The sequence below is a fragment of the Doryrhamphus excisus genome, chromosome 6, assembly GCF_030265055.1.
Source record: "Doryrhamphus excisus isolate RoL2022-K1 chromosome 6, RoL_Dexc_1.0, whole genome shotgun sequence".
Classification (NCBI taxonomy): Eukaryota; Metazoa; Chordata; class Actinopteri; order Syngnathiformes; family Syngnathidae; genus Doryrhamphus; species Doryrhamphus excisus.
In genome coordinates, this window is record NC_080471.1 from 15698881 (window position 1) to 15723247 (window position 24367).

Here is a 24367-nt window from a genome sequence, read left to right on the forward strand (position 1 = left end):
CTTCATGTTAAACATGTGCATGCTGTTGTTTTCCGTTTTTAGTGCTTCCACTTAGTGATACATAAGACTCTTAGCTTGAGTTTATGTATGGAACCATGGAAGTCTATCCATATTCCTTCTGTGATTTCAAGAGCATGCTTTGTCATTTTATTTTTACATTGCTTTATTTTCCCCACAAGTACATGTTCCATTTTAAAGTTGATCAATGTGTTTTTTTAAAGGGAATACAGTCGTCCCTTGTTTATCACAGTTAAACTCTCCAATTTCGTTGTACATCTTATAATGTATAATGACAATAAAGGCCATTCCATTCCATTTATAGTATCGCCTTATCATCATGTCATTATTGTTAGATTAAGTGTGTGTCTTGATTGATTTTTTTTAACTGCATTTGATTTTGCATCCTTGCATGTTTTTTTGTTTTGTTTTACATACACTGACAATCTGTATTTTCAGTTTACATCTTAATAAAGTCAATGTCCTCTGCATGTCCTGCTGTTCTCAGGAGGTCTCATTGCCATTTCACACAGTGTTATAAGGGCAACTCACACACCAACATGCTTAGTTGTAAAACAGAGGAACATACTTGACATTTCCAAAACACTGTTGATGATGGTTAAAGTCTCATCCCCATCCATATTACATGAGCTTCTGGACTGTTTTTGAAGGAGCTTTCTGGAGCAGATGAGAAGATGATTTGTGTGATTACTCCACATATAAGTGTCAATCTGCCTTGATTACAGGACTCAGTGAGTCCATGCTGGTGTTGAACAGAGACGAAGCCAGAATCTTTCATGAAAGTATCAGACACGGTAGAGTATCTTAACTAACTGGTGAACTAACTCTTTAGGCCCACTTTGATTGATGGATGAGCTTTTCCCTATAATGTATTCTGTGTATTCTTCATAGTGCCTCTCCCTAAGTGTCTAGTGGCTAGTTGTATGCAGTAATTTTCCAGCATGCATCATACATTGACTCCTGCTTTTAATGCATGTGCTGACATACACTCCCTGTACATATCAACTATCAGCTTAGCTCCTGTAGCTTAACTTTGTAGTCTGCTGCACGCATTTCTCTAAACAAAAAATATATTCCTTCTTTTAAAACATACATATACAATTTTGTATCCCAGCTGGAGGCCCAAACTGGAATATAGAAGGTGAGACAGCATTCTCCCATGTTGCCTCCATGTCGCATATCATTCTCAATGATTCACTTCTCTATGAGTTATCTTATTAACATACCGACTGGATCCATTACGGAATGACCCGCATCTCAATGGTGAAAAGTAACATGCCATTTAACACAACTCTAGTTGCTGACATGTCCAATTCATTTGGGAATGAACCATCACAATAGCACATCTGCTGCAGTGACTCAAACTATGCATCATTAGGGAATGGCTGCACATCACACTGGTTCTTGTAAGCATATCAGCTCCATTTCTGGTCTTTCATGTTCATGTAGTTTTTGCAATTGTCACAGATGTGTCGTTCTGATTGGTATTAGAATGTACAGTAAGTCTGGTGTTTTGATCAAGCTCTTCAAAGTCAATATTATCTTAATCTGAGATAATAGGATAACGCATTTACATAATCTCAAAAAGTCAGTGGCTACAGGGCATGAGGCAAAACTATAGTACAAAGTTTCAAATATAAATGTCACTACATTCTCTAAAGACTTATTACAGCATATTCTAATTAGTGGAAACGTTAACTATTCCATCAAAGCTGAGATGTAGGATTTTATTAATGTATTTACTGCTTTAATTTAATACAGGTGGTCCTCGGTTTATGGCATTCTGTAGTTTTGTGGTTACGTATATATGCTCCCATAAATTAAAAACGTAATTTTGCTCCATAAACATGAGGCTCGCTCACTAAACGTACACGATGTACTCAATATTTGCTGCACTTTGTAGCTTTGTCAGTATAACGAGGAGGCAATCTGTCAATAATCTCTTTATTGAAAAAACAAAGAAAGCAACTGTTGTCTGAACCACGCTACTGTAAATCAGCAAATTCAACAGTCCTGTGCATGCACATAGGTCACCTTCACTAACACTCGGGAATCACACAACTGTTTAACACTACACTGATTGTCTGAAAATGATTCCTATTGCATTGGCTTTCATTTTGTATTATTTCATTTAATTCTTGTATTTAGTGTGGTGTAGTGTAGGTGTGAGGTCAGATACTATAACTCAACTTACATCACAATCAAGGAACCAAACTCGTATATAACCCAAGAACCACCTGTATTGTTATTTTTGATAAACTAAAAGGTGAAGAATATCAAAGACGAATCCTTACATTTTTCTGTGGAAAAAGTGCTTTAAATATATTCAATTCCAAGAGCATAGAAGCTGTATTAAAAATTCTGCTGTAAGAGCTTCTGCTTTAGTCATAGACATATGTATTAACCCTTTCTTTTTTCACAGTGCACATAAGTAAAGAAGAAGACATACGTACATTGAAATACAGAAAACTGATGTGTAACAGACTTTGTGATGCATATTGGAAACTGTGTTTCCAAAGCTTGATTGAAAAATTGAGCTTTGCTTTATCCTTACCATGCTTTAAGTAGATTAGTAGATTTTTTTTTAATAATTACAGGTGAACTAACTGCTGCTTCTTTTTGCCTAGCCTACCACCTGAGGAGAGAGGACACAGACTGGTTTGATAAACCAAGAGAAGGACACCCTCAACATAGACACATGGTGGAAAGGAGACAGGTAAAATTTAAACTTACATACTTCCATGACAGTTGATGTTGTTGAGTCTAAATGTCTAAATCAGTTAAGTAATTGTCAACTGTCAACAAAGTAAACTTTGGTCATTTATCACATGTATCATAGCAATAGCAGGGACCAAATAGCCCCTTGTGGTCACGAGTAGAGGAAATACATCAGAACAATCTGATTAGATCATCTCATTCATTGTACCACAAACAGAACAAGAATTTCATATTTCTTGCATCCAAAGTGGTGAACTCCACTCTACAGTGTATTTAATATAAACACTGATCCTTATAAAACTGGCAGTTGCATTGCCTACTTCATTAAATGCGTCTTGTTTACCTTATTTTCACCTTTTTTTACTGTTCATTCTTCTTGGGGATTTTCATGTTATGTGCTGTGTAGGTCTTGACAACATTTGCAGAGGTGTGAGGCTGAAAAACAATTTTAATACACCAATTGCAACATAGGAGAGAGCATAACATACTGTTATAAAACAAATGGCTGGATGGCAGGGAAACAACTGGGCATAGGCTACTAATATAAGATGCGGTTACTATTTAAGGTCCAAAAAGTAACTATTAAAGGTCCAGTGTATTCTTATGAACTGTAAAGGTAATTGTTTAGTGTGGGACTGTCTTCGACCTGATAGTTACAAAATAATTACTATTAATGCTAACTACGTAGTAGTAAACATTTTGAACTTTCTTCCTTTTTTTAACTTCTTCTTTAGATGAAACTGGTCCCTTATGTCTTCCCTCACACTCGCGTCAAGCTTACGAGAGACCAGAGGGACTCCAGTGTGTCAGGTACAAATGCTTACAGACGAGCCAACAAGTCCACATAGATGTTGTTATCGTTTAGTCCTGATTATGCTCTTTTTGCTTAGGGAACGGTCTTGGGATACGAGTGGTTGGCGGCAAGGAGATTCCAGGGTGCCGTGGAGACATTGGAGCCTATATTGCCAGAGTTATTCCTGGTGGAGTTGCAGAGCAAACGGGAAAAGTCACAGAGGGTATAATGGATATAGTAATGCTTAAAATCTGTAGGATGATTATTTGCTGGAAGAACCCCTTATCCAAAAAGTCAGAATCTGAATATTAATTTGTAATGTGGTGTATCATTTCTCATTCCTAAAGACGTCACATTCTTTATAAAAGGCTTTACCTTGGGAGGTATTAGTCATTGAGCTATATTTAACAAGCATGATGCAGTAGAGGCCTTGCATTTTCACCTCAACATACTGAGCTTAGATGCTTATGCTGCTTCTTACAGTTAAAGGTTGTCTTTAGAATAGATAGTTTCTCTCTACAGTCATAATTCTAACAAAGGGGAAAGGAATTCGTGCCTGGTGTCACCCTATTTCAACATCACCTATTTGAAATAGGTCTTTAAATGAGGTACTGCTTTCATTAGCAGTCTCTGGAGCAGGCACTGTGGTCAGGGAGCTTATGTTTACCCGCTGCTGCATGCTGAATTGGAACGATGCAAGCGTAGCACAACAGAACATGCCTTCAGGTGCAAGCGAAAATAGAGCACGGGGAAGGACGAAATGTATTAGTGCTGCACAGCGACAGCAGAGGGACTTTTCATAAAAGACACATATTAACCCAAGCAGCTGGTGAGTTTGGCAGGTTTTATTCTTGTATTAGTGAGCTCACCTGTGTCTTCTTTAGGACTGAAATTTTCCATTTGTTACATTGTTCTTCCAACATGCATACAGTAATAAGTGGATTTAGAAAAGTTTGTCTTTGCCTCTAGTGTAGAGTCTTAGAAATGATGGATATATTCTCAGTCAGGGACGCCCCTGTTTTGGATGGGGGGCACAACACAGCCTCAATTGAACCAATGTTGTAACATTGCTAAAAAGCAAACGCCTTTGCCAGCATTAATACAATGTAACACACATACTTTATATGCTGCTAATGCCATTTTGTGAAGTTAATACCTAAAGTTGTTTCACTTTTGACATAATAGGCATGCAGGTGTTAGAGTGGAACGGCATCCCGCTGACTGGAAAAACCTATGAAGAAGTGCAAGGCATCATGAGCCAGCCGTGCACAGAGGCGGAGCTCTGTGTAAGACTGTAAGTCACAGCTGTCACCATTTAGCCCTCTTGTGCCACTGAAACTATTTGACATGTTTAGATGCAATATGGTGGCTGTGCACCCATGACTACCTTTTCCTCCACGCCCCTTCATCTGACAAACACCACTCATTCCTACTAAATTCACTGGTTGCAAATGTCCCCTTGTGTGGATCCAAACAGCGACCTTAATATGCTGTCTGACCCCGAGCACCCACAAGTCCTGGAGTACCATGTCCAGCTTAAGGCTGGTATGTACGATGCATTTGCATGCACCTGTGTACCGTCTCTTGTTCGTGCAATGTTCATTACTGTGGATGTTTTTCTTCAGTCGGTGGGCAGCGTTCTCCTGGTGTGGATCCTAAGCAGCTGGCTGCAGAGCTGCAGAAGGTGTCCCAGCAGCAAGCTCCAGACATATTGGGCACAGGAGTTGGACCTGGAGGGTTGGGAGTGTTGTCAGCATTGGAGAGGTCAGCTCTACTCCACTCAGGCACTGGATCTGCAGCTTCCAGTGGTGTGCCGAGCCCTGGCCAGCCTGCATCCCCTGCCATAAACAAGAAACGGCACAAGGTAGTGAATTTTAATGCCTGAAATTACTACATCTTTGAATAATACAAATAAATATACACAAAGTGACATTTTTATATGAACAAATTGGTGGAGCACCTAAGCAACTCAAGTAGGCTACAAACCAGTGAGCACTACTTTCTCTTATGATCTTATGTGGTCTTATATGGGCTTTGCAACACTGTTACCTGATGGGATATTGGTATTGTTCATAATTAATGATTATATTTCCATATACTTGGTATCTAAATGTGGGTACATAATTGTTTGACTGAATTCATTGTGTCGCTCATATAGATGTCACAAACGTTAATTGCCTGATATATGGTTAAATGTGTCTGGTGGTCAACAATGGTGTTCTTCTGTACACACAAGAAAGCAGCTGAGTTCGACATGTGCAGCATTCTAGCTTGACATCATGCATTTACGGCAGTCCAAACTTTATATTTTTGTATACTTTAGAAGTGCAATTGCATGCTAATTGTTTGATCTTTGAGACATTTTTCAGAAATGTTTGATTGAACTCCAAAATGTTACCACTTTTGGTAGGAATGGCTTTGGACGCTGTAATGATAAGAGTAATAGTTCACAATTAAATCACTACTCTGTATTTAATAATAATAACTCTGTAGTAAATTTAATACTACTGCATATTAACATCACTTGCTGACAGCTGTAGCTGGGGCTACTACTGAAGCCAAGACTCCACAGAATATACTGTCTTGTTTGACACTGCAGTGAGCCGCTCTGTGCCGGGTGCCATCCACTTTGGCTGTTCTGATTCCATTAACATTACATCATACAACACTTCCAAAGGGAGGTCGCATGTGAAGGTCAAACAGTACTATGGCGTACATCAGGGGATGACAGGCCAATTATGATAGAACAGTTAAATGGGGTCATTTAGCATATGACCCTCAGTGGAGGTGGGCAAGGACCATGTAGACTCAGTTTAAGCAACAGCACACAGTGAATGCATTGTGTCAAAAATGAAATTACATTTCTACATTAAATGTAATACCTTTAATTAATGTCAGCATACCTCAGCTATTTGATTTTGTGATGGAAGAAGAACATTTTTCCTAATATTTACAGATTGACTAACTCATAATCATTCTCCTTTGTTTCCTATTTCAGCCAACAGACACAATGAAGATATCACATCCCATTACTGGAGAAATTCAGGTACAAAACACTTTCTCAAAGCAACAACATGTCACAGAGGGGGAACTTCTACGGTTAAATCAAGCCATCTAGCCCTTGGTCATGACCTGACCAAGGGTTAGATGACAACATACAACAACAGATGACGCTGTGTTTATTCTATTATTAACATGACTCAGTGTGGTTCTTGAGTAGCACACTCTTCTGTTGACTATATGTAATAGCAACTGAGAACATAGCAATACAGTAGGCTTATCAATGACTTATATTTTTTCAAGTTCAAGTACTCACCGGATGATTAAATATGCTTCTGTTTTGCTGTGACCATGATATAAAGGAAATCAAGAATATATCAATGCAAGATAATGTATATATTTATTAAATCTGAATTCTGTGATTATATTCGGGAGGTTATATTAATTTTGCGGGGGTCATAACCCCCCTATTTCTGGGCAAATTACGCGCTTGTCTTTACCGCTATATTTGCGCTTGTTGATGCACAAAAGAATACTTTAGTGGTCTGTAATATTGGTGGACCAGACAGGGAACACCTTAAATGTCTGTATTATTATTATCATTATCAGCACCCTTCTTTGGTACCATGAAAGCTAAAGAAAAAGCAGCAAATGGTGTCCTGTGAGATATGCAGTGGTCTCACATTATATATGTGTGATAAAAAATTGGTCAAAATCCAAATTATACCACCATCACAGGCTTTTCTGGGAATTGCGATACTGTATACTAACCAATGTTATAGTAGGTTAACAGATTTTGCTTAGCTTTGCTTTTTGTCTTAGAGACTTAGCTTTTAAGCACAATGTTTGCCCAATATCTAAATATATAGCTACCATACCACCTGTATAGAACACTGATCATATTACTTGTGACTATGACTCTAAAGTAAATTACATTTCACATGAACACATGACTGTTCAATCCTAATCATTTTCCCACTCGTCTCCCCACTCAGTTGCAGATCAACTATGACAGAAATGTGGGAAACCTGATTGTGCATGTGCTCCAGGCCCGAAACTTAGCCCCAAGGGACAATGACGGCTACTCTGACCCTTTCGTCAAGGTCTACCTGCTACCGGGGAGAGGGTGAGCTTTGAGACGGGCTTCTAATGTCTGATGTGTTTCCGCCTTCCAGCTTTTTTGTGCTTGTCTTGATTTCTCTCCCTCTCCTATTTGGTTGGGATGACTGTGCTGTATGTAATGATGTGTTTGTACTGTATGAATACAGAATGAGAGAGAACATAATGATATGAGGCCATTTTAGACTGGGAATGATGCAGTTGATGGTGTTTGAATTGAACTACATTTACTTTACTAATGGGTTGAATTATTGTATTGACCCAGATAGAAGACGAACATTTTTTTCCGAGACACATTTTTGGGAAAACATTTTTTAAGACAAAATTGACAACTCTGCTTCATTGATCACCGTTATTATTCAATTAGCATCTGTTGTTTGCTAACTTGTGAACAACCTGTGAGACATTTTTCTCCAGCAGGTCTCAATGTCACAGTTGCATCTCTCCAGGTTACTGACGTGTATGAGTGACAGGAGGAAAAAGCTCTGGGGGGAAAAGCCTGTCATTAGTTGGCGGGATTTGATCGCATGCTTGCAAAAAGTATTTTCAACTACTTTCTGGAGAAACATCTTAATATAGTAGCCCTGTGATTGACTGGCGACCAGTTTCCTGATTAAACTTCCCCGACATGCTTTGTATAGACATAACAATGTTGCCCCCATCATGGATGGTTCCTCATATTTCTATCTGCTCTACCCTCATCTCGGGATCTTGTAAATACTGTAGCACAGGGATCAATATCATTATCTCCTGTGTAACAGTATCTGTTTCAAATAAAGCCCTCTCTACAGGCGTATTTTCTCCAACAGGAGCAATGTAGTAGAGCTCATTGTTTTGTATCTGTGTGACATTGATGGCTGGAGCAGCATAGCAATTCAGAGTAGCCAATTGGCCAATTGCACTCATGTGATGATGCTTGTTTACATGCTTTTCTTGGTGATAAAACCAGGAGAGAGTATTGATTGCCTCGGCTCACTCTCCGTTTACTGCCTTTTCTTTAACGCTCATTGGGTTACTCTGACTGTTTTTTTGTTTTTCGGCTTTCTTGTCTGTGAAAATCTGCCCTCCTCTTCCTCTTCTGGACTCCCTCAGACAAGTCATGGTTGTCCAGAATGCAAGGTAGTGTGGTGCTGATCTTTGCTTTCAGTTGGTGTTTCACCTTTTCTATCCCTGTAAAATGTAGTCATTTTCCCATCCTTTTGTTTTAGTGTTTTGTTTGTGTGTCTGCTCTGTTTCATAGTGTTATGATGACTGGTATCAGAGCTTTCACTCTTCATGCCTCTCACATTGCCTCTGTTAGAAGTACTGTAGTGATAAGTGACTTTGCAACATTTATAGTTTATTTCCAATCATTACTTTGATTTGTCTTCAGTGAAAGGTCATATTAAAACATATTTTCAGTTGGTATATATTGAATAAATGAAGAAATCTCTAAATTCAAGTTGTTCTCATAATATTTCAGTGTTGACAACAAGAGGAGGACCAAGTATGCACAGAAGACCATGAATCCAGAATGGAACCAGACAGTTATCTACAAGAACATCCATCTGGAACAGGTATGGTATACACCAACATTTTGTTTACACAGCCAATATACAGCAAACAGTGCTCTTATTTCTTTCATTCTTTACGGTTAAGGTGAGCTGGGTGCAAGAATGAAGTGCCTCTCGTCTTTTTAACTCACAAACCTGCACGTTGTTAGCAGGCATTGTAAAATGATTTCTTACATTAACACTGTAAACCACAGCATGGTTTAAACATGCATCCAACCTCAGTCACACACACAGCAGCACTACCATGCTCTGCTTAACTAAGCAATTGGCCAATTCGGTGATTCCGTTACCGCGGAAATCATAGGGCCCTATGTAACTCCCTAAGACAGAAATCAGCAGATTCTTCAGATTATATGAACTCTTTTGGATGTTACATTCCTACAAGAATTGTCTTCTTGCAATTTATCTTGAGGGGGTTTCCGTATCCCTGTATCCTTTTATCTGCATTGCCACAGCTGGGAATATGCAGTATTTGGTCCAGTGTTTTAAAGGGGACCTATTATGCTTTTTCCACTTTTCTGACCTATAAATGCAGTTAGAAAGCTTTGTTTAACATTGGTGTCTGTTAGAAGTATAATGTTTTGTAACGTTGCCTTATTGTTGTGTAAGTGGTTTGTTTTGTAAATATCTCCTTCCCGCTGTGTTCTCCTTGCCCTGTGAGGTGTTCAGGCACACTCGTAATTTTTTTATTTTTATTTTTTTAATTTTTTTTATTCATGTACCCCCTCTGGCAACTATACCACTGGGGGTACGCGTACCCCACTTTGGGAACCACTGGAATAGTTCATTTTTCTTCTCTGTGGTGTGTGGCCGCCCTAACTAATCAATTTGTAGCACCACCATGTGGCAAAACTTTGCAACAGCATCCTAGTAACCCATTTTTACAAACAAACTTGCATAAAGGTAATGTCATGAAAACTAAATCCAGTGGATGATTTTTAAACTGCCAACAATAGAAGATATAATACAAGATATTTACAAAATTTGTGGGTTGGAGGGGTTCTTAAATGTGTTAACTCTTGTTTTTTTCAAAACCATTACACTTTGAATTTGAAGTTTGTCATTTGGTGTCTGGAAACATGACATAGTTAGAGGCAAATGTCTGCACTATGAATACTATTTCAGCCAGCCCCTGTGGGGCGTCCTCCGTTTAATCACATCGCACTACTTGCTCACAAAGACTGCACAGACTGCAAAGTACTACTGCTTATGCTCTTTTCATCACACACACACACACACACACACACACACAACATGTATATTCACAGATGTGGGCATTTATTGACCTAATGCAAATTTCCTGTACATCTTTGCTTATTGCATTGCCACATGTTGTTTGCATTCATTGATGCATGGGCCACAGAGAACACAAGCACAACAAACATAATTTATTCACACAAGTAAATGCACAGAGACAATAAATTATCCACTTTTCCTCTTCATTCCAGCTGAAGAAAAAGACTCTGGAGGTGACTGTGTGGGACTATGACAGATCGTCATCCAATGACTTCCTCGGAGAAGTGAGTGCTTTTAGTGTCAAAGCCTTGTATTTAATGGAAGCTAACACTTGCCTCACTCTGCATGTTTTTTTGCATCCCAGGTGTTGATTGACTTGTCAAACACATCCCAGTTAGATAACACTCCTCGCTGGCTGCCACTTAAGGAACAAAGTGAGAGCATTGAACACAGCAGAGCCCACCATGGAGCTCAGGGACCACCTGGGTCTGGATTCGGTCAGGGGAACAGTCAGGGACATGTCCCAGGCCAGGGTCATCTACCGGGGCCTGGGATGGGGCCTGGGCATGGTACAGGACAGGGACAAGGACCAGATCAGGGAGAAGGGAGTTATGATTCGCCTAAAAACTCTGTAATCAAGAGCAGAAGCCATGGAATCTTCCCTGATCCCTCCAAAGGTAGGGTGAACACTTCTTTTAAAGGGGACGTATTGTGCTTTTTCCACTTTTCTGACCTATAAATGTAATTAGAATGTTGTATTCTCTGTTAAACGATGCCAAAGTTTTAGATACTGAAAGAAGTTTCGGATTGGCTCAAAATGCTCAATTTCAGAGAACGTTATAAAACTAGAGATTTGTGATGTCACACATAGATGGGCTTCCTTATATGGGCGTGCGCTGTAGGCGAGATAAGCTCTCTGTCCTCCCCCAAGTTCTGCTTCCCACTTCGGGTGTAACCAATACCATTTCAGCATGCTTGGAAGCAGCAATTGCACACATTAAATTATATGTATCTAATGTGGAAATAATAGCATATAATTGGTGCGTCATCTTTCAGCAAAAACCCAAAAGCTCCGTCTTTGCCATCCACACAAATACTAATTTAAAAAGTCTTCACACTGGCTGGAGTTTTCCAAAAGCTCAGTTTTCAAGGACCTCTATATGCTTGTGGATGAGAGGCAAAAATGCATCGAAAAATATAAGTGTTTAAGGAATACGCATTTGTGTGGATAGGGCCTCAATTTCCAATAGTATTAAGTATTCCAATAGTAATTTCCACTGGGTGAATGAATGAGTTCACTTCACTGTGAAGCACTATATAAAAGGTAATCCATTATTATTAGTAAAATCAGTCACTTGACAATTAAATAAACATAATGGATCGCAGCCAGAGTGGCTATGTGACCTGCAGCCGGGGGTGGGGGGGCTATGTCACAATAAGTCATTAAATCTCACTACATGACACCTTAAGAGTACTGGACATTATGGCAGTACAGTTCCCGACTTGAGAACAACAACTGCCCCGCACATCGGGTCATAGCTCAGCCTGGAAGGAAGGGGGGCTGGTTAAAAAAAATAAAAAACTTTAGTGTCGTCAGGTGGGCATCCTCCTTCATTGGTGTTTTGATGACAGGCCCATGACACCTCCAGAGAGCCCATTGTCCCATCAACATTGAGTTTACAGCTTTTAGCTTGACGGCTGGCTCTCTCGACTCTCATTCAGCAGATCTTGGTTTGAGACCAGGGTGGAACCTGGAGGGTTACATAAACCAATCAAATTTGTGTGACAATATAATAATGTTACCAAAATGTATAAGTTTATCTCCATTGCATTCCTGTGTCTTGGTTCCAAACAACCAACAATGCTTTTACAATATCTTCCCTGATGCTAATATTCCAACAGATTGTCAGATGTTGCCTCTGGAAAAGTCCCACAGCAGCCCGGGTAGCTCCAAGTCTTCCTCTGATGGCCAGCTACGCTCCCACGGGCCGTCTCGAAGCCAAAGCAAGAGCAGTGTCACTCAGGCCCACCTGGAGGATGCTGGGATAGCCATTGCTGCTGCTGAGGCTGCCGTGCAACAATCCCGCCTGCAACCAAGTAAATCCCTTCCCTACCCTTGATGCACTAACCTTTCTCATGCTTCCCTTATTTATTTTTCCCTGTGCATGCAATGTTGCAATGCTGAGATGGAACCTGAAAGTGTTATCTTAGCTTCCCCTTTTTTACTTATTTAAATTGGTAATTACATTTAATTACATTAAACTTAATGCAACAAAATACAAAATATACAGTATTTGCTTTTTCAGCAAATTAAGATGAAATATTTAAATTCATTTCTAAATACTAAACTTTTAATTAAAAAAAATACACAGCATGCATGCGCCAATCCCGAGCATATGGTTTCTACAACAAATAAACCCAGTGGTGATCCCTGACTCCTGAGCAGAAACCAATCTGGGATGGCAGCTTCAGACACTCTTAAAATTACCACTAAACAAACTAATAACTACTAATTTGTGGGACAGGGCCATTCAACTAAATTGTTCATTGCATTTTCAGAATGCTAAGGACCTTGTTCTAAACATGACATACTTTTCGGACTATAAATTGCAGTGACGTGGAATGAGATCGGGAGCTTGGTGAATTTGATTTTAATGCTGCTTTTTGGACTCACTGACTTTTATTGTCATTTGGCCTATTCAGACTTCCATGTTCTTTATGCTGCTCTGTGGCAGAATAACTGTTAATGTTTAATGCCAACATATGAGACACCTACCCAGCCTGTTGTTCTGTATGATATAATGTAATTGAATAAGTTGCCTTTCCAGATTAAATCTTTTATTGGTCTTGAATTTTGTGAAATAAATTAGTAAATAAATGTGACTTATAGTTCAGAGCATCTTAAATACATTTCCCCCCCGACTTGCCGTGTTTTTTTCATTTTGCAATTTATACACCGTAGCGACTTATAGTCCAGAAAATATTGTAATGTAAACGAATGGCTTTGACATAATTTACAATATGTAAGTCCTGAACATATAGTCATAAAGACATTAAAAAATAATAATAACAACAGAGGCACTCTGCTAGTGCTCATCAAAGATCTACAAAATGACAAGCATTCTCTGCTGTTTTTAGGAATCTGCTGCAAAAGTGCTAATTTGTTCCAGGTTTTGAACTGAACTTGTGGATTGGTCTGATGTAATTCACTGGCCACCAGTTGAATCGCCCTGTTCTAGTGTCTTTTCTGTTCACATTAAGACTATTATTATAAAGCATGACCTAGCGGCTCCCTTGGCTTCTTCTGAAGTGTGTGTTTGCATGCTTGAATCATTAGCGGCGTAGCAAAAATAACACACACAAACACACACACGGATTTGACAGGCTCCCCACCCTACCCAGTCATTTCCCCCCCTTCATTACTCCCATGCCTCATAGCAAAAGGGACAATTGACACAGAATGAAGTGGTCAAAGAGACAGCGCAAGGTCATTGTGAACCTGTGAATCCACCAATGAGAGCAAAGAGAGAGGAGCAGTGGCGAGGGAAGGTGAGGCAACATCAGAAAGATAATACCTATATAATTCTAAAATTCAATTATTTCTAAACAATACTAAATAAAATAACTAAATTATGCATATTTAATTCATAATATGTCAGTAATTGGAATAATAATACATGAATGAATGTGTCACTGTGCATGTGTAGCATGTCCTGTGTATTTCATGCAACTATTACAATGTATGCAACATTAAGTTATTGATTGTGTTGCAAGCTTATTCAACATTGCAAAAGCAGTTCTGACTACGACTGCAAAAAAGTCCATCTGCACACTCTAGGAAGAGTCACTACAAGAGCTGTTTCAAAATAACAGTTTATGAATACAATAATAAATGAAATAATAATCGATTTTTAAATGGCTGCTCCCAATCAATACTGTACATACAGTGCAACTACAATAATATTTGTTTTCATTAATACAATGTATTAAAATGCAGCATACTTTACAATGCAGCTCTTGCAGTGCATGGATCTTATGAGGTTGTGGAGATTAATGTTGTTGACCTACATACAGAATACAGACTAATTTCTCATAATCCCAAAGTATATAACATTGTATTGCAAAAAAAGTGTTACTGTACAACAAGCAGCAACCAAAACCAACGAAAAGGGTTATAAATCTACATAAAATCTCCAGATGAACAGATAGTTACTCTTTTTCTGCGTGTGTTGTTTTTAGGACCAGGACACAGGCTAGGTGATGTCTCAGGGTCAGTGGTCCTGTCGGCCCCCAGTCTGGTAGGGGACGCCTATGGAGGACTGGATTCGGGTGAAGGAGGTGGAACTGGAGTGGACAGCGCCATTTTTCAAGTGCCACGGATGTAAGAAAATAAATATTAAAAAAATGTATTTTTTGTGATCAACACATAATTGTTTGTGGTGTTTGTTACAGTGGTACTATTCCCAATGGAACTGACAAAAACCACCTGGGGACTCCAGAGAATGAAGGCAAGTGGCTGAATTGTCATGAATTATCAGTGTGTAATCAGCATATCTGAGGTTGCTAATACATTGCATTTATTCCTCCAACTTCCATCTTGTTAATTGCTGTTGTGTTAGATCATTTCCCTGTAGACGTTAGGCAAATCGGGAGATTGTACACAATTTTGTCGAACCGCACTTTGAATGGGTTTGAATTGGCTGCATTCACTAACTATTCTTATTGGTGTCTTTTATTCCCAGTATAGATTTCTTGTCATCCTCAAGTCTTTCCCATCACTATCCAGCTCACTCAAAATATTTTGCAGATTTTTCACGTTTTACTTTATCAAATGCTGTGGAGTAGCCTATAAAACACAGGTGTAAATCTTCTATTGATCTTTCCAGTAACTTGTAGATTGTAAATTTTGCGTTTTTGGTGCCCTTGTCAAGGAAAGATCCAAGTTGAGTGTCTGAAAGCTCTGGGTGTATTTTATTCCTTGCTTTTGGCATCATTACTCACAGATGAATTTTGGTGGCAGCATCATAACCCCGATTTTATTAGACTGTCAAAAATAGACTTATGGGAGTCTCTATAACTCGCCTTTACTTGCAGGTGGCCCTTGGAAGGGAAGCACTGCAAATAGCAGGGATCTATTGTATGTTGTCACCACCTGCTGGCTAGTACATATAAGTACACCCTCCAGATTTGGAATAATATTGCAAAACTGATAATGTCTATGTATTTATTTATACCTGCTGAGTACACAAATTCATACATGTCGGCAGGTCTGCAGTTATATTGAACTCCTTCCTGCCTCTCACACCCTCCAACAGTTCACCGCACCCCTGACTGGGCCCCCATCTCAATTTAAGAAACACTACTGTATATCTGAAGACATGACTTCAACAGTATCCTGTCGTCTGCCATAACTGCATGTACATTTCACGTGATACAATCTTTCCCTAATGTTTAATTTCAATATGTAACACAGCCCAAGGTCACCATGGACTGTTGTAGTTCTACAGCTGTTCCACATATGATGCTCCAGGGGTTCACCTCCAACAGGCTAAGGAAAACATGTAGTTGAGCTTGTAAAAGGGTTGCATTTAATGATGTCCTTCACCTTTATGAAGTATGTTATGTTTTTAGGTTGAACTCATTATTCATTGTGATTATTTACGTACATTTGGAATATTTTTCATCACAGTGTTATCCACACACATTCATAGAATTTCATAGCACTTTGCGTACTAATATTGTAACATGCTCTACACAGGAAAACCCAAGCGAGACAGATGTAAACAAATACAGACTGTTATACACAAGTCTTCATAAGTGACAGCAAAAATAATCATTTTAAAAAGTGCTGGACAAAATCAATGAGTGGCCTCTCACCAAAAAGTAATGGACATTTCTTGGAAGACTACCAATACATAAAATAAATCAAGAATTTTCTGAACTTTGTTTTAGCTTGAATAAATTGTGTGCCTGCTTGATGATAAGAAAAAAAAGCTTATAGTATTTCATTCTGACATTCTGTGACCCAATAAAAGTGACCGGCAACCTACTTTGGGTTCCGATCCCAATTAAAGACACACTGTGTAAAAAAAAAAAAAATGTGCAAAGCTTTTCAAGGTTGCAATTGGAGGCTTTCCATCGAGTCCATTTGCAAGCATGTAATAATCAGGACTATCAACTATGATAATAATAAGAATAGGTAGTAACCAATAAAATTGTGTATTGTCATTGCAGGTAAAACCCAAGTGATGGGTGAGATCAAAGTTGCTCTAAAGAAGGAGGTGAAGACAGATGGTGACCAGTTGGTCCTGGAGATCCTTCAGTGCAGGAACATTACTTACAAGTTCAAAAGCCCAGACCACCTGCCAGGTGTGAAACAGACACAGTCTATGTGTGTGAATATGCGAGTGTTTGTGTATGCACATGCATGAGTGACTAGATGCGGATGAACTGTTCTTCATGAGCGTTATATAGGTCAGGCCCCATCCATAACATCTGTGTCTACTTTGACACCCTCCCTCCAGACCTGTATGTGAAGTTGTACGTGGTCAATGTGGCGACTCAGAAAAGGATCATCAAGAAGAAAACCAGAGTTTGTCGTCATGACAGGGAGCCTTCTTTTAACGAGACCTTCCGATTTCCTCTCAACCCCACAGGACACTCCATACAGGTATGCAACCGTGGATTACACAATCCACTGGGAATTCGTAGATGTGGCTTATTTTGGAAGAGACATATTTTTCCCGCAGAAACAACATGTAATAACTTGACCTTTGACTGCAAGCATCATGGATCAAAAACTGAAAACAGAGTTAACAGAGTTATTTCTCTTAAGGGGAATAAAGTCTGAAAGACACGCCAGCTATCTTGGGTCATTTGCAGATTAATACGTATTTCTTAGTTCTCCAAAAATACTCTATGCTGTTTGTGTCTGCAGAAATCACATCTCATTCAAACTAAGTCAGTAATACTTTACAAATACAGGTAGTCCTCAGGTTCCATACAAGTTCTGTTGCTAGACTGTGATGTAAATCGAATCTTATACCTCCATTCATCAATTTTCTTTGCCGCTTATCCTCACAAGCGTCACAGGTATGCTTGCAGACTAAACCCACTGAAGCGAGAGGCGGGTTACACCATGGACTGGTCGGCAGCCAATCACAGGGCACATATAGACAAACAGCCATTCACACTCACATTCATACCTATGGACAATTTGGAGTCGCCAATGAACCTAGCATGTTTTTGGAATGTGGGAGGAAACTGGAGTAACTGAAGAAAACAAACATAACATAATAACATACAATAATACTAAATAATGCAAGAATTAGACAAAACAGTAATAAAAGGAGAACAGGTGTTTTAATAGCAGTCTTTGCGGCATAAGTGGATCCTGTTACTTGCACTACTGAGCTGTCTCTTTTTATCTGTTTTTATATCTTTAGAACACACAGAGAAGGGAATGACATTCGTGTTAATGTCTCACATAAGGATTGTGGATGATGGGCAAAAATCCAAACAAGTACACCTGAAATTAAATAGTTAACTAAAGCATTACTCCAATGCATTCATCCGCCTACGTATTACACTCCCGTCGTGCGGGTTATTTTTCCTCTCAGTACAATATTAATAATTAATAGAAAAACTCAGAATGCTTTAAACTGAGGACCACCTGTATGCAATATTACAGGTAAAATGTAAAACTGCTTTTATAATTCTGCAATTGATGATGTTTTTTGAGATTTTGCACTTTTTGAAAGCACCATAATTGCTGTGAGACGCAAAAGTAAAACTTTTAGATAATAATACAGACTCAAAACGTGCAGTGGGTTGAACACAAGTTTATATATGATCATAAATCATTACTGGGATTACAATAGTCAAGCAGTGTGGATTATGTAGATATGTAGAGGCTCAGAGAAACACCTTCTTTGACCCAGTGGCCTGTAGAACATTAATAACACATCATCACACAAAACTACTATTGGTAAAATATGCCACATGACTTAACCTTTGACCGCAGCTGCCTTGGCCAGCTTGGATCACGTCAAATGAGTGTAAGAAATATAAAATATGCCATAAGAAAAATGAAATCTTCATGGTCAGAATTGCATTACCATCCTGCCATTATTCATGCTGGAGCTGACAACATAGTAGCAGAATAAGCAATTAGATTCAGCTTCTCTTTGTCTTTCTTCCAGCTTTTCTTAGTGTCCAACGGAGGGAAATTCGTGAAGAAGACTCTCATCGGGGAAGCTTACATCTGGCTAGACAAGGTGGACATGAGGAAGAGGGTGGTGAGCTGGCACAAGCTGCTCGTTAGCTCCACTCCGACCAACCTCTAAAGCAGATGGAGTTGAGTGGTGCTGCTTGCAAATGTCCAATTAAAAAAATGACTTATTTTAATTCACAGCCATCCACTTTTACATCCATAAAAGGTTGCTTCCGATGTTACATAATGATAACTGCCAGGGCATGTGTGCTGCCCCCTGCTGGTGGGTGACCTCAATTGCCTCTTTCACAAAGAGACCCTGCAAAATAGCGCATCAGAGCTGTAACAGAGGAAGCATTTATCCGTCTTTGCCTTTCACACAGAACCCTGTATCCTGTAACTGTATGTGTTTTCACATACCTGGGATGCATCCAGATACATGAAAAACAGGAAACAGGAAGTGAAGTGTCCCTTCCGGACATGTTGAATTGTCTAAACACCTTAATCCAACATATTAAGCATGAGCAATACACATAAAATCATCACCATGTGCTGGTCACTCCTCTGTTATGGCTCTGATACTACCTCTGTAAAAAATACTGTGTGTCAGTGCCGTTTATACAGAAGTTGGAAAAACAGCAGCTTTTTCATGCAGTTTTGCTTCACCTCATGCCATTGTGGTGCATTCATGTAGGAATGTTTTATTAGGGAACAAAAGGTCTTGCAAGTTTGGTATGAAAACAAGTTTGTCAGAAAGTTGTCACAGATTACAGAGACTTAAAATATATACAGAGTGTGATGTTGATATAAAATATCAGATACAGATGATATATGAATATGAGTATATATGGTGGCGTCCTGACAATCTGCTACAGATTTCATTTCTATTTCTGGAGATGCACCACAAAATAGGACATCATGCAGTAACACATTATACAAGCAGCACTGTAAGGTCAAATGAAGCAGTGCTGAGTGGAATGTTAGAAACATTAGACATGAACTAGTGTTTATGTGTTTATTAATTGTACTTCCTGACAGCCTATCAACACTCTTCTACTGAACACAAAGTCTATTTGTGAAGTCTGGCCCTCCTCTCCTGCTGTGTGTGCTGTCGAACTCACTGTGCTGTTGTGTGTCTGTGTGTGACTCCTGGTGCAACACGGTGAACCAGCCTTTTTCACTGCCTGTCACCAAAACATTCCCTCAGGCCCCCTCACTTACACAAAATCATAAAAAGGACGCATGGGGTCAAATGTCGGCACTCATATAGTGCAGGTGACCCCTTAAAATAGTCATTAAAAAAATGGAAAAATCACAATCAACTCAGCAACTAACTGCATATTTAAGCATTTCACCTTTTGATGCATTTTGAAAATTGTATACAAGATGTCACTCTAACAGCAAAAAAGACACACAAATTATATTAACTAAAGCAAAGAATACATTTTTTTTCAGAAATGTGTTTTATCGTGCCATTTTTTTTCTTCAAAACCCATCAGTTCTTTTGGGGTACTTCTATGCAACATGTTTTTTTGTTGTTTTTTAAGGAATTAAACGTACTCAATCTTATATATGTTTAAGCATAAGGTCTATTAAAGTATTTAATTTTCTAGCTGATTTAATATATATTGATGATGTTAATAAGTGTTAACATCCACATGGAGCTTGTGCACTTTATCATATTGTTTATTTTCTCATTTGTCATGTGAGATCAAGTGTTTTTCTGCACTGGAATGAAACGGAAATGTGTTAAGAAGTTGATGTGATGTGCAGTTTGTTGATGTCTATGTAGCAAATTTTAAGGAAAAAAAATAGTAAATATGAGGAGTACCAAAAGGCAATGCACAATTTAGGATGAATTACTTGACAACATAAAATAAAAGACTAATTCCGACAAATGCAAATGCTCGCTAATGACTGTTTTCCCTAGTAGACTCCCCTCTAACACATTACTGTTTGTCCTGTTGCCTGTTAATTGTGCAATCCTCCATTTGTCGTTGTCCTGCAGGGTGCGAATGTGACTGACGTTATTTGACATTGTACATAACGTGTTTATTTTCTACAGAGTGAATGTTTATTTTGTCCAAATGTGAGCATGCATGGGTGTTGAGGAGTGGAGAATAAAAAAAGACATATAAATGTACAGTAATCAGTGTCTATAAGTGAGAAGACAAAAAAAATCCACTTCAAATGTCGTCTGAGACTTTATGTTTTGGATGTTGCATGTTTTTTTCGTCTCAGAGATTATAATTTGAAAAGAGAGAGAATATGTATAGATTTATCGGTATGCTGACTGTAAAGAAAAATGCTTGTACAATTGTCTTGTTTTACACGCTGTGTAAAAAAAACATAAAAAATGTAATGTAATGGTTTTGTGGTTGTACACAGGATGTGTTGAGATATTATGCAAATTGTGCTGTAAAAAATATCCCTGCCCCCTATGAGTCAAAAGAATAAATATTAAGAAGAGACTATATTAAACAGGTAGCGTTATCTCTTTCCTTTCATGATTCATACATGGATTTGTATTACTTTAGAACTTTCATTTTATGATTCATACATATATTCATACGTATATTTGTAATACCTTATAACTAGGGATGTCCGATAGTGGCTGAAAACCGATATTGAAACCGATATTGTCCAACTCTTTTTTTTTTTATTTGTGACACCGATAACAGCTGATAACCGATATGTGTACTATGACATATCTCCTACAGCATTTTTTTAAATATTGGTTTTCATGATCGGGGGAAAAAATCTGATACCGATGTCGGGCCGATTAAAATGATTTATTATCGGACATCCTGTTACACTGGGTGTTGAGGACCCCAGAGCAGAGATCAAGGCAAATGTATAAAAAAGGTATTAATAATAAACAAAGGGTGCTCACAGCAGAGGAAAACAAACAGTACAACAGAAGGTCAATGGAAAGCTAAAAGTACAAACAAAAGAGTACAAAGTGGCTCAACTACTTCCAGACAGTAGGGACCCAAAATACAAGTTACAAGGCAGAGAGACAAAAGGTCAGGAGCATATGTAAATGAAGCGATGTGCAGGCATGACAAGGCAAACAATCTGACAGGGGAACAATGGAAGTGGAGTGGTATATGAAGGCCTAATGGCTGATGGGCAACAGGTGTGCAGACCAGGAGAGCAAGGCGGGAGTCCGCTGCAGGACAGAACAGAGACAACAGGGGACAGCAGACCAAAACAAGTGTCGATCATGACACATCCCTACTTATAACTTGCTTTAAGAAAAAAGTATACATGATGTATTTAATTTCCAACAAGAACTGAGAGCACATGTTTCAGTTGAACTGTAATTCTTTTTTGCATCATATGACATATAACATTTATTAAATTTATTATTCACAAGATATAGCTGGTAACATAAAGTTTTTTTTTTTAACTAGTAGTATTGTGATGGCAATGTTTTGCCAACAGGGGGCAGTGTTAGCTTATAAATGATCTTTGTGCTAACGCCATTAAAGTGAGGCTGATTTAATATGAGCAAAGATGTCTCACTCTTAAGGTATCATTGAAGCATGCATCAACCAATTAGGAGGCTATATTAAATGTTGCTGTGTGGCCATATATTAAACTGCTGATACTGTATAGGCCTATGTGATCAGCTATGTAATATGGAGGTGTACTGTGTGGTGCAAGGAAAGTTATTGAATAAAATGTAAGAGAGTTCATGTAGAGCTGTAGAAGGGAGTTGATCATTTAGGTAAGGAATATATTAGCACTTATCAGGCTTTGAGATAGAGATGCATTGTCAAGGAGAGAGGTGTTGCTGGGATTTGTCTGACACCTCTTATTATCTATGCAGCAGCATCTACCTTTATTAATAAGACAAAATATCTGCAGAGCAAGCATCTGCCCTTCCAGTCCTGTCTTCACTTCGCCTTGCTATTGTATTCCTGCACTTGCTGACACCTCTTCACTTCTAACCACTCATGTTCTTCTTCACCGTGCAATTCCAGTGAGAATGACAGAAAGAATTTGGTCATTTGATGGAAGATGAGTTGATAAAGATGCAAGATTAGGTTGCAACTATTGGGCGAGATATAGAGATGGGAGAGACAAAGAGGGAAAAAAAGGGGGAAACAGGAGGAGGAGAAGGAGGGCGAGAGGACACCAGAAATGGTGTGTGGTTGCCAAGCAACGATTGATAACCAAATCCCTGAGCATCCTGCCTATGCGCTGCCCTGATCTCCCTCCAGGGCTGCATTAACGCGCACACACGCACACATATATTCAATTTTTTCCAATAAAAATGCTGACACTCCTCTAACTAAAAGCACCGACATACAATATAAATTTTTTATACATCGCAAATCAACTTTTCAACAATTTTGTGGGAAGTCGTATGAGCAGTTAAGAGCTATTTGGTATCAAACTTGAAAATGTATACCACTTGAAAACAAAAGTAAATTTAAAAAAATTAAAAATGTCGAGTCATCACAATGCATAAAATGCTGAAAATAATATATTAATTCATTTTCTACCGCTTATCCTCACCAGGGTTGCAGGGGTGCTGGAGCCTATCCCAGCTGTCTTTGGGCGAGAGGCGGGGTACACTCTGGACTGGTCGCCAGCCAATCACAGGGCACATATAGACAAACAACCATTCACACTCACATTCATACCTATGGACAATTTGGAGTCGCCAATAAACCTAGCATGTTTTTGGAACGCGGGAGGAATCCGGATGAAAATATTATATTTTAACACAAAATTACATTTTATGTAGCGCTTTTCAAGGTACCCAGAGCCCTTCACAGTGAAATGAACTCATTATTATGTCGCTCCTTAGTCACACAGTGGTGGTAATCTATATCTGTACACACAGCTGCTCTGGTGCACACTGACAGAAATGTGGTTGCTAATTTGCATCTATGGCCTTTCTGACTGCCGCCAAACATTCATTCACATTCATACACCAGTGATATGTTGACCTAAAATCAAAATATATGGGTAGTTAACTATTTCACCATATTTTACTGACCAATACTACTTTCATACTACATTTTCTCTTGCTCGTTGCTGCACATCGTATATTTCGGAGATGGAGGTCGATTTGTGATAAAATACACTTCTGCAACCTTTTGGCATTTTTTTCGGCTCAAGGCTGCATCAAACGTGCTCTCTTCTAATGTAGAGTTGCATCATCATCTCTTGTGTAAAAATGTAAAACACGTATAAATACATATAAAGATGTATAATACGTCTTTGGAGGAGATGGAACTTGGCACCATGTGAAGGTCACTGTGTAACTTTACCTGCGTACCTTCAAGCATTTGTTGCACGTGGTTGAGTCTGCATAAGACCGAAATGAAGCATTGACTGTGCCTTAGTTTTTGCTTCAGTTACTACCGAGTTTGGGCACACATTCCTACTGTTGTGCACTGTGTCCAAAGTCTAAGAAAAATTAAAAAAATCCTCTAATGTTCGGGTAAATCCAGTAATTCTTGAACAACAATGATAAAATAACAAGAAAATCAGTTACGATTTATTATCATGCATTCACGGACTAGCAGTGGGTCGGATATTTCATACTCATTTCGGAAACCAGAGCTCGGCCGGAGCCGCGGGTTGCTGACCTCTGGTTTAGCCAGCTAGATGGCTGAATAGACATGGAAATTTTTTTTTTTACATTCATTCATTTTCTACCGCTTTTTCCTCACGAGGGTCGCGGGGGTGCTGGAGCCT

General features: G+C 38.9%; 1 protein-coding gene across 9 annotated transcripts in view; it reads left to right on the top strand.

The window, feature by feature from the left end:
• The window catches only part of pclob (piccolo presynaptic cytomatrix protein b), a 53730-nt gene extending 32600 nt beyond the window's left edge, over nt 1-21130 (top strand). The window contains exons 19-38 of one of the 9 annotated variants that reach the window (XM_058074986.1): nt 744-812; nt 1133-1159; nt 2646-2734; nt 3471-3546; nt 3627-3752; nt 4715-4823; nt 5007-5074; nt 5155-5393; nt 6528-6575; nt 7525-7655; nt 8741-8767; nt 9111-9204; nt 10650-10721; nt 10802-11114; nt 12340-12534; nt 14677-14818; nt 14890-14945; nt 16672-16806; nt 16962-17107; nt 18639-21130. In XM_058074986.1, coding sequence (XP_057930969.1) covers nt 744-812; nt 1133-1159; nt 2646-2734; nt 3471-3546; nt 3627-3752; nt 4715-4823; nt 5007-5074; nt 5155-5393; nt 6528-6575; nt 7525-7655; nt 8741-8767; nt 9111-9204; nt 10650-10721; nt 10802-11114; nt 12340-12534; nt 14677-14818; nt 14890-14945; nt 16672-16806; nt 16962-17107; nt 18639-18782 — 2306 coding nt within the window. In that variant the 3' untranslated portion in view covers nt 18783-21130. Of the gene's footprint in view, nt 1-743; nt 813-1132; nt 1160-2645; nt 2735-3470; nt 3547-3626; nt 3753-4714; nt 4824-5006; nt 5075-5154; nt 5394-6527; nt 6576-7524; nt 7656-8740; nt 8768-9110; nt 9205-10649; nt 10722-10801; nt 11115-12339; nt 12535-14676; nt 14819-14889; nt 14946-16671; nt 16807-16961; nt 17108-18638 lie in introns of those variants that run through there. The other 8 variants (XM_058074988.1, XM_058074987.1, XM_058074989.1 and 5 more) reach the window with 8 other exon arrangements.
• Nucleotides 21131-24367: the final 3237 nt, after the last annotated feature.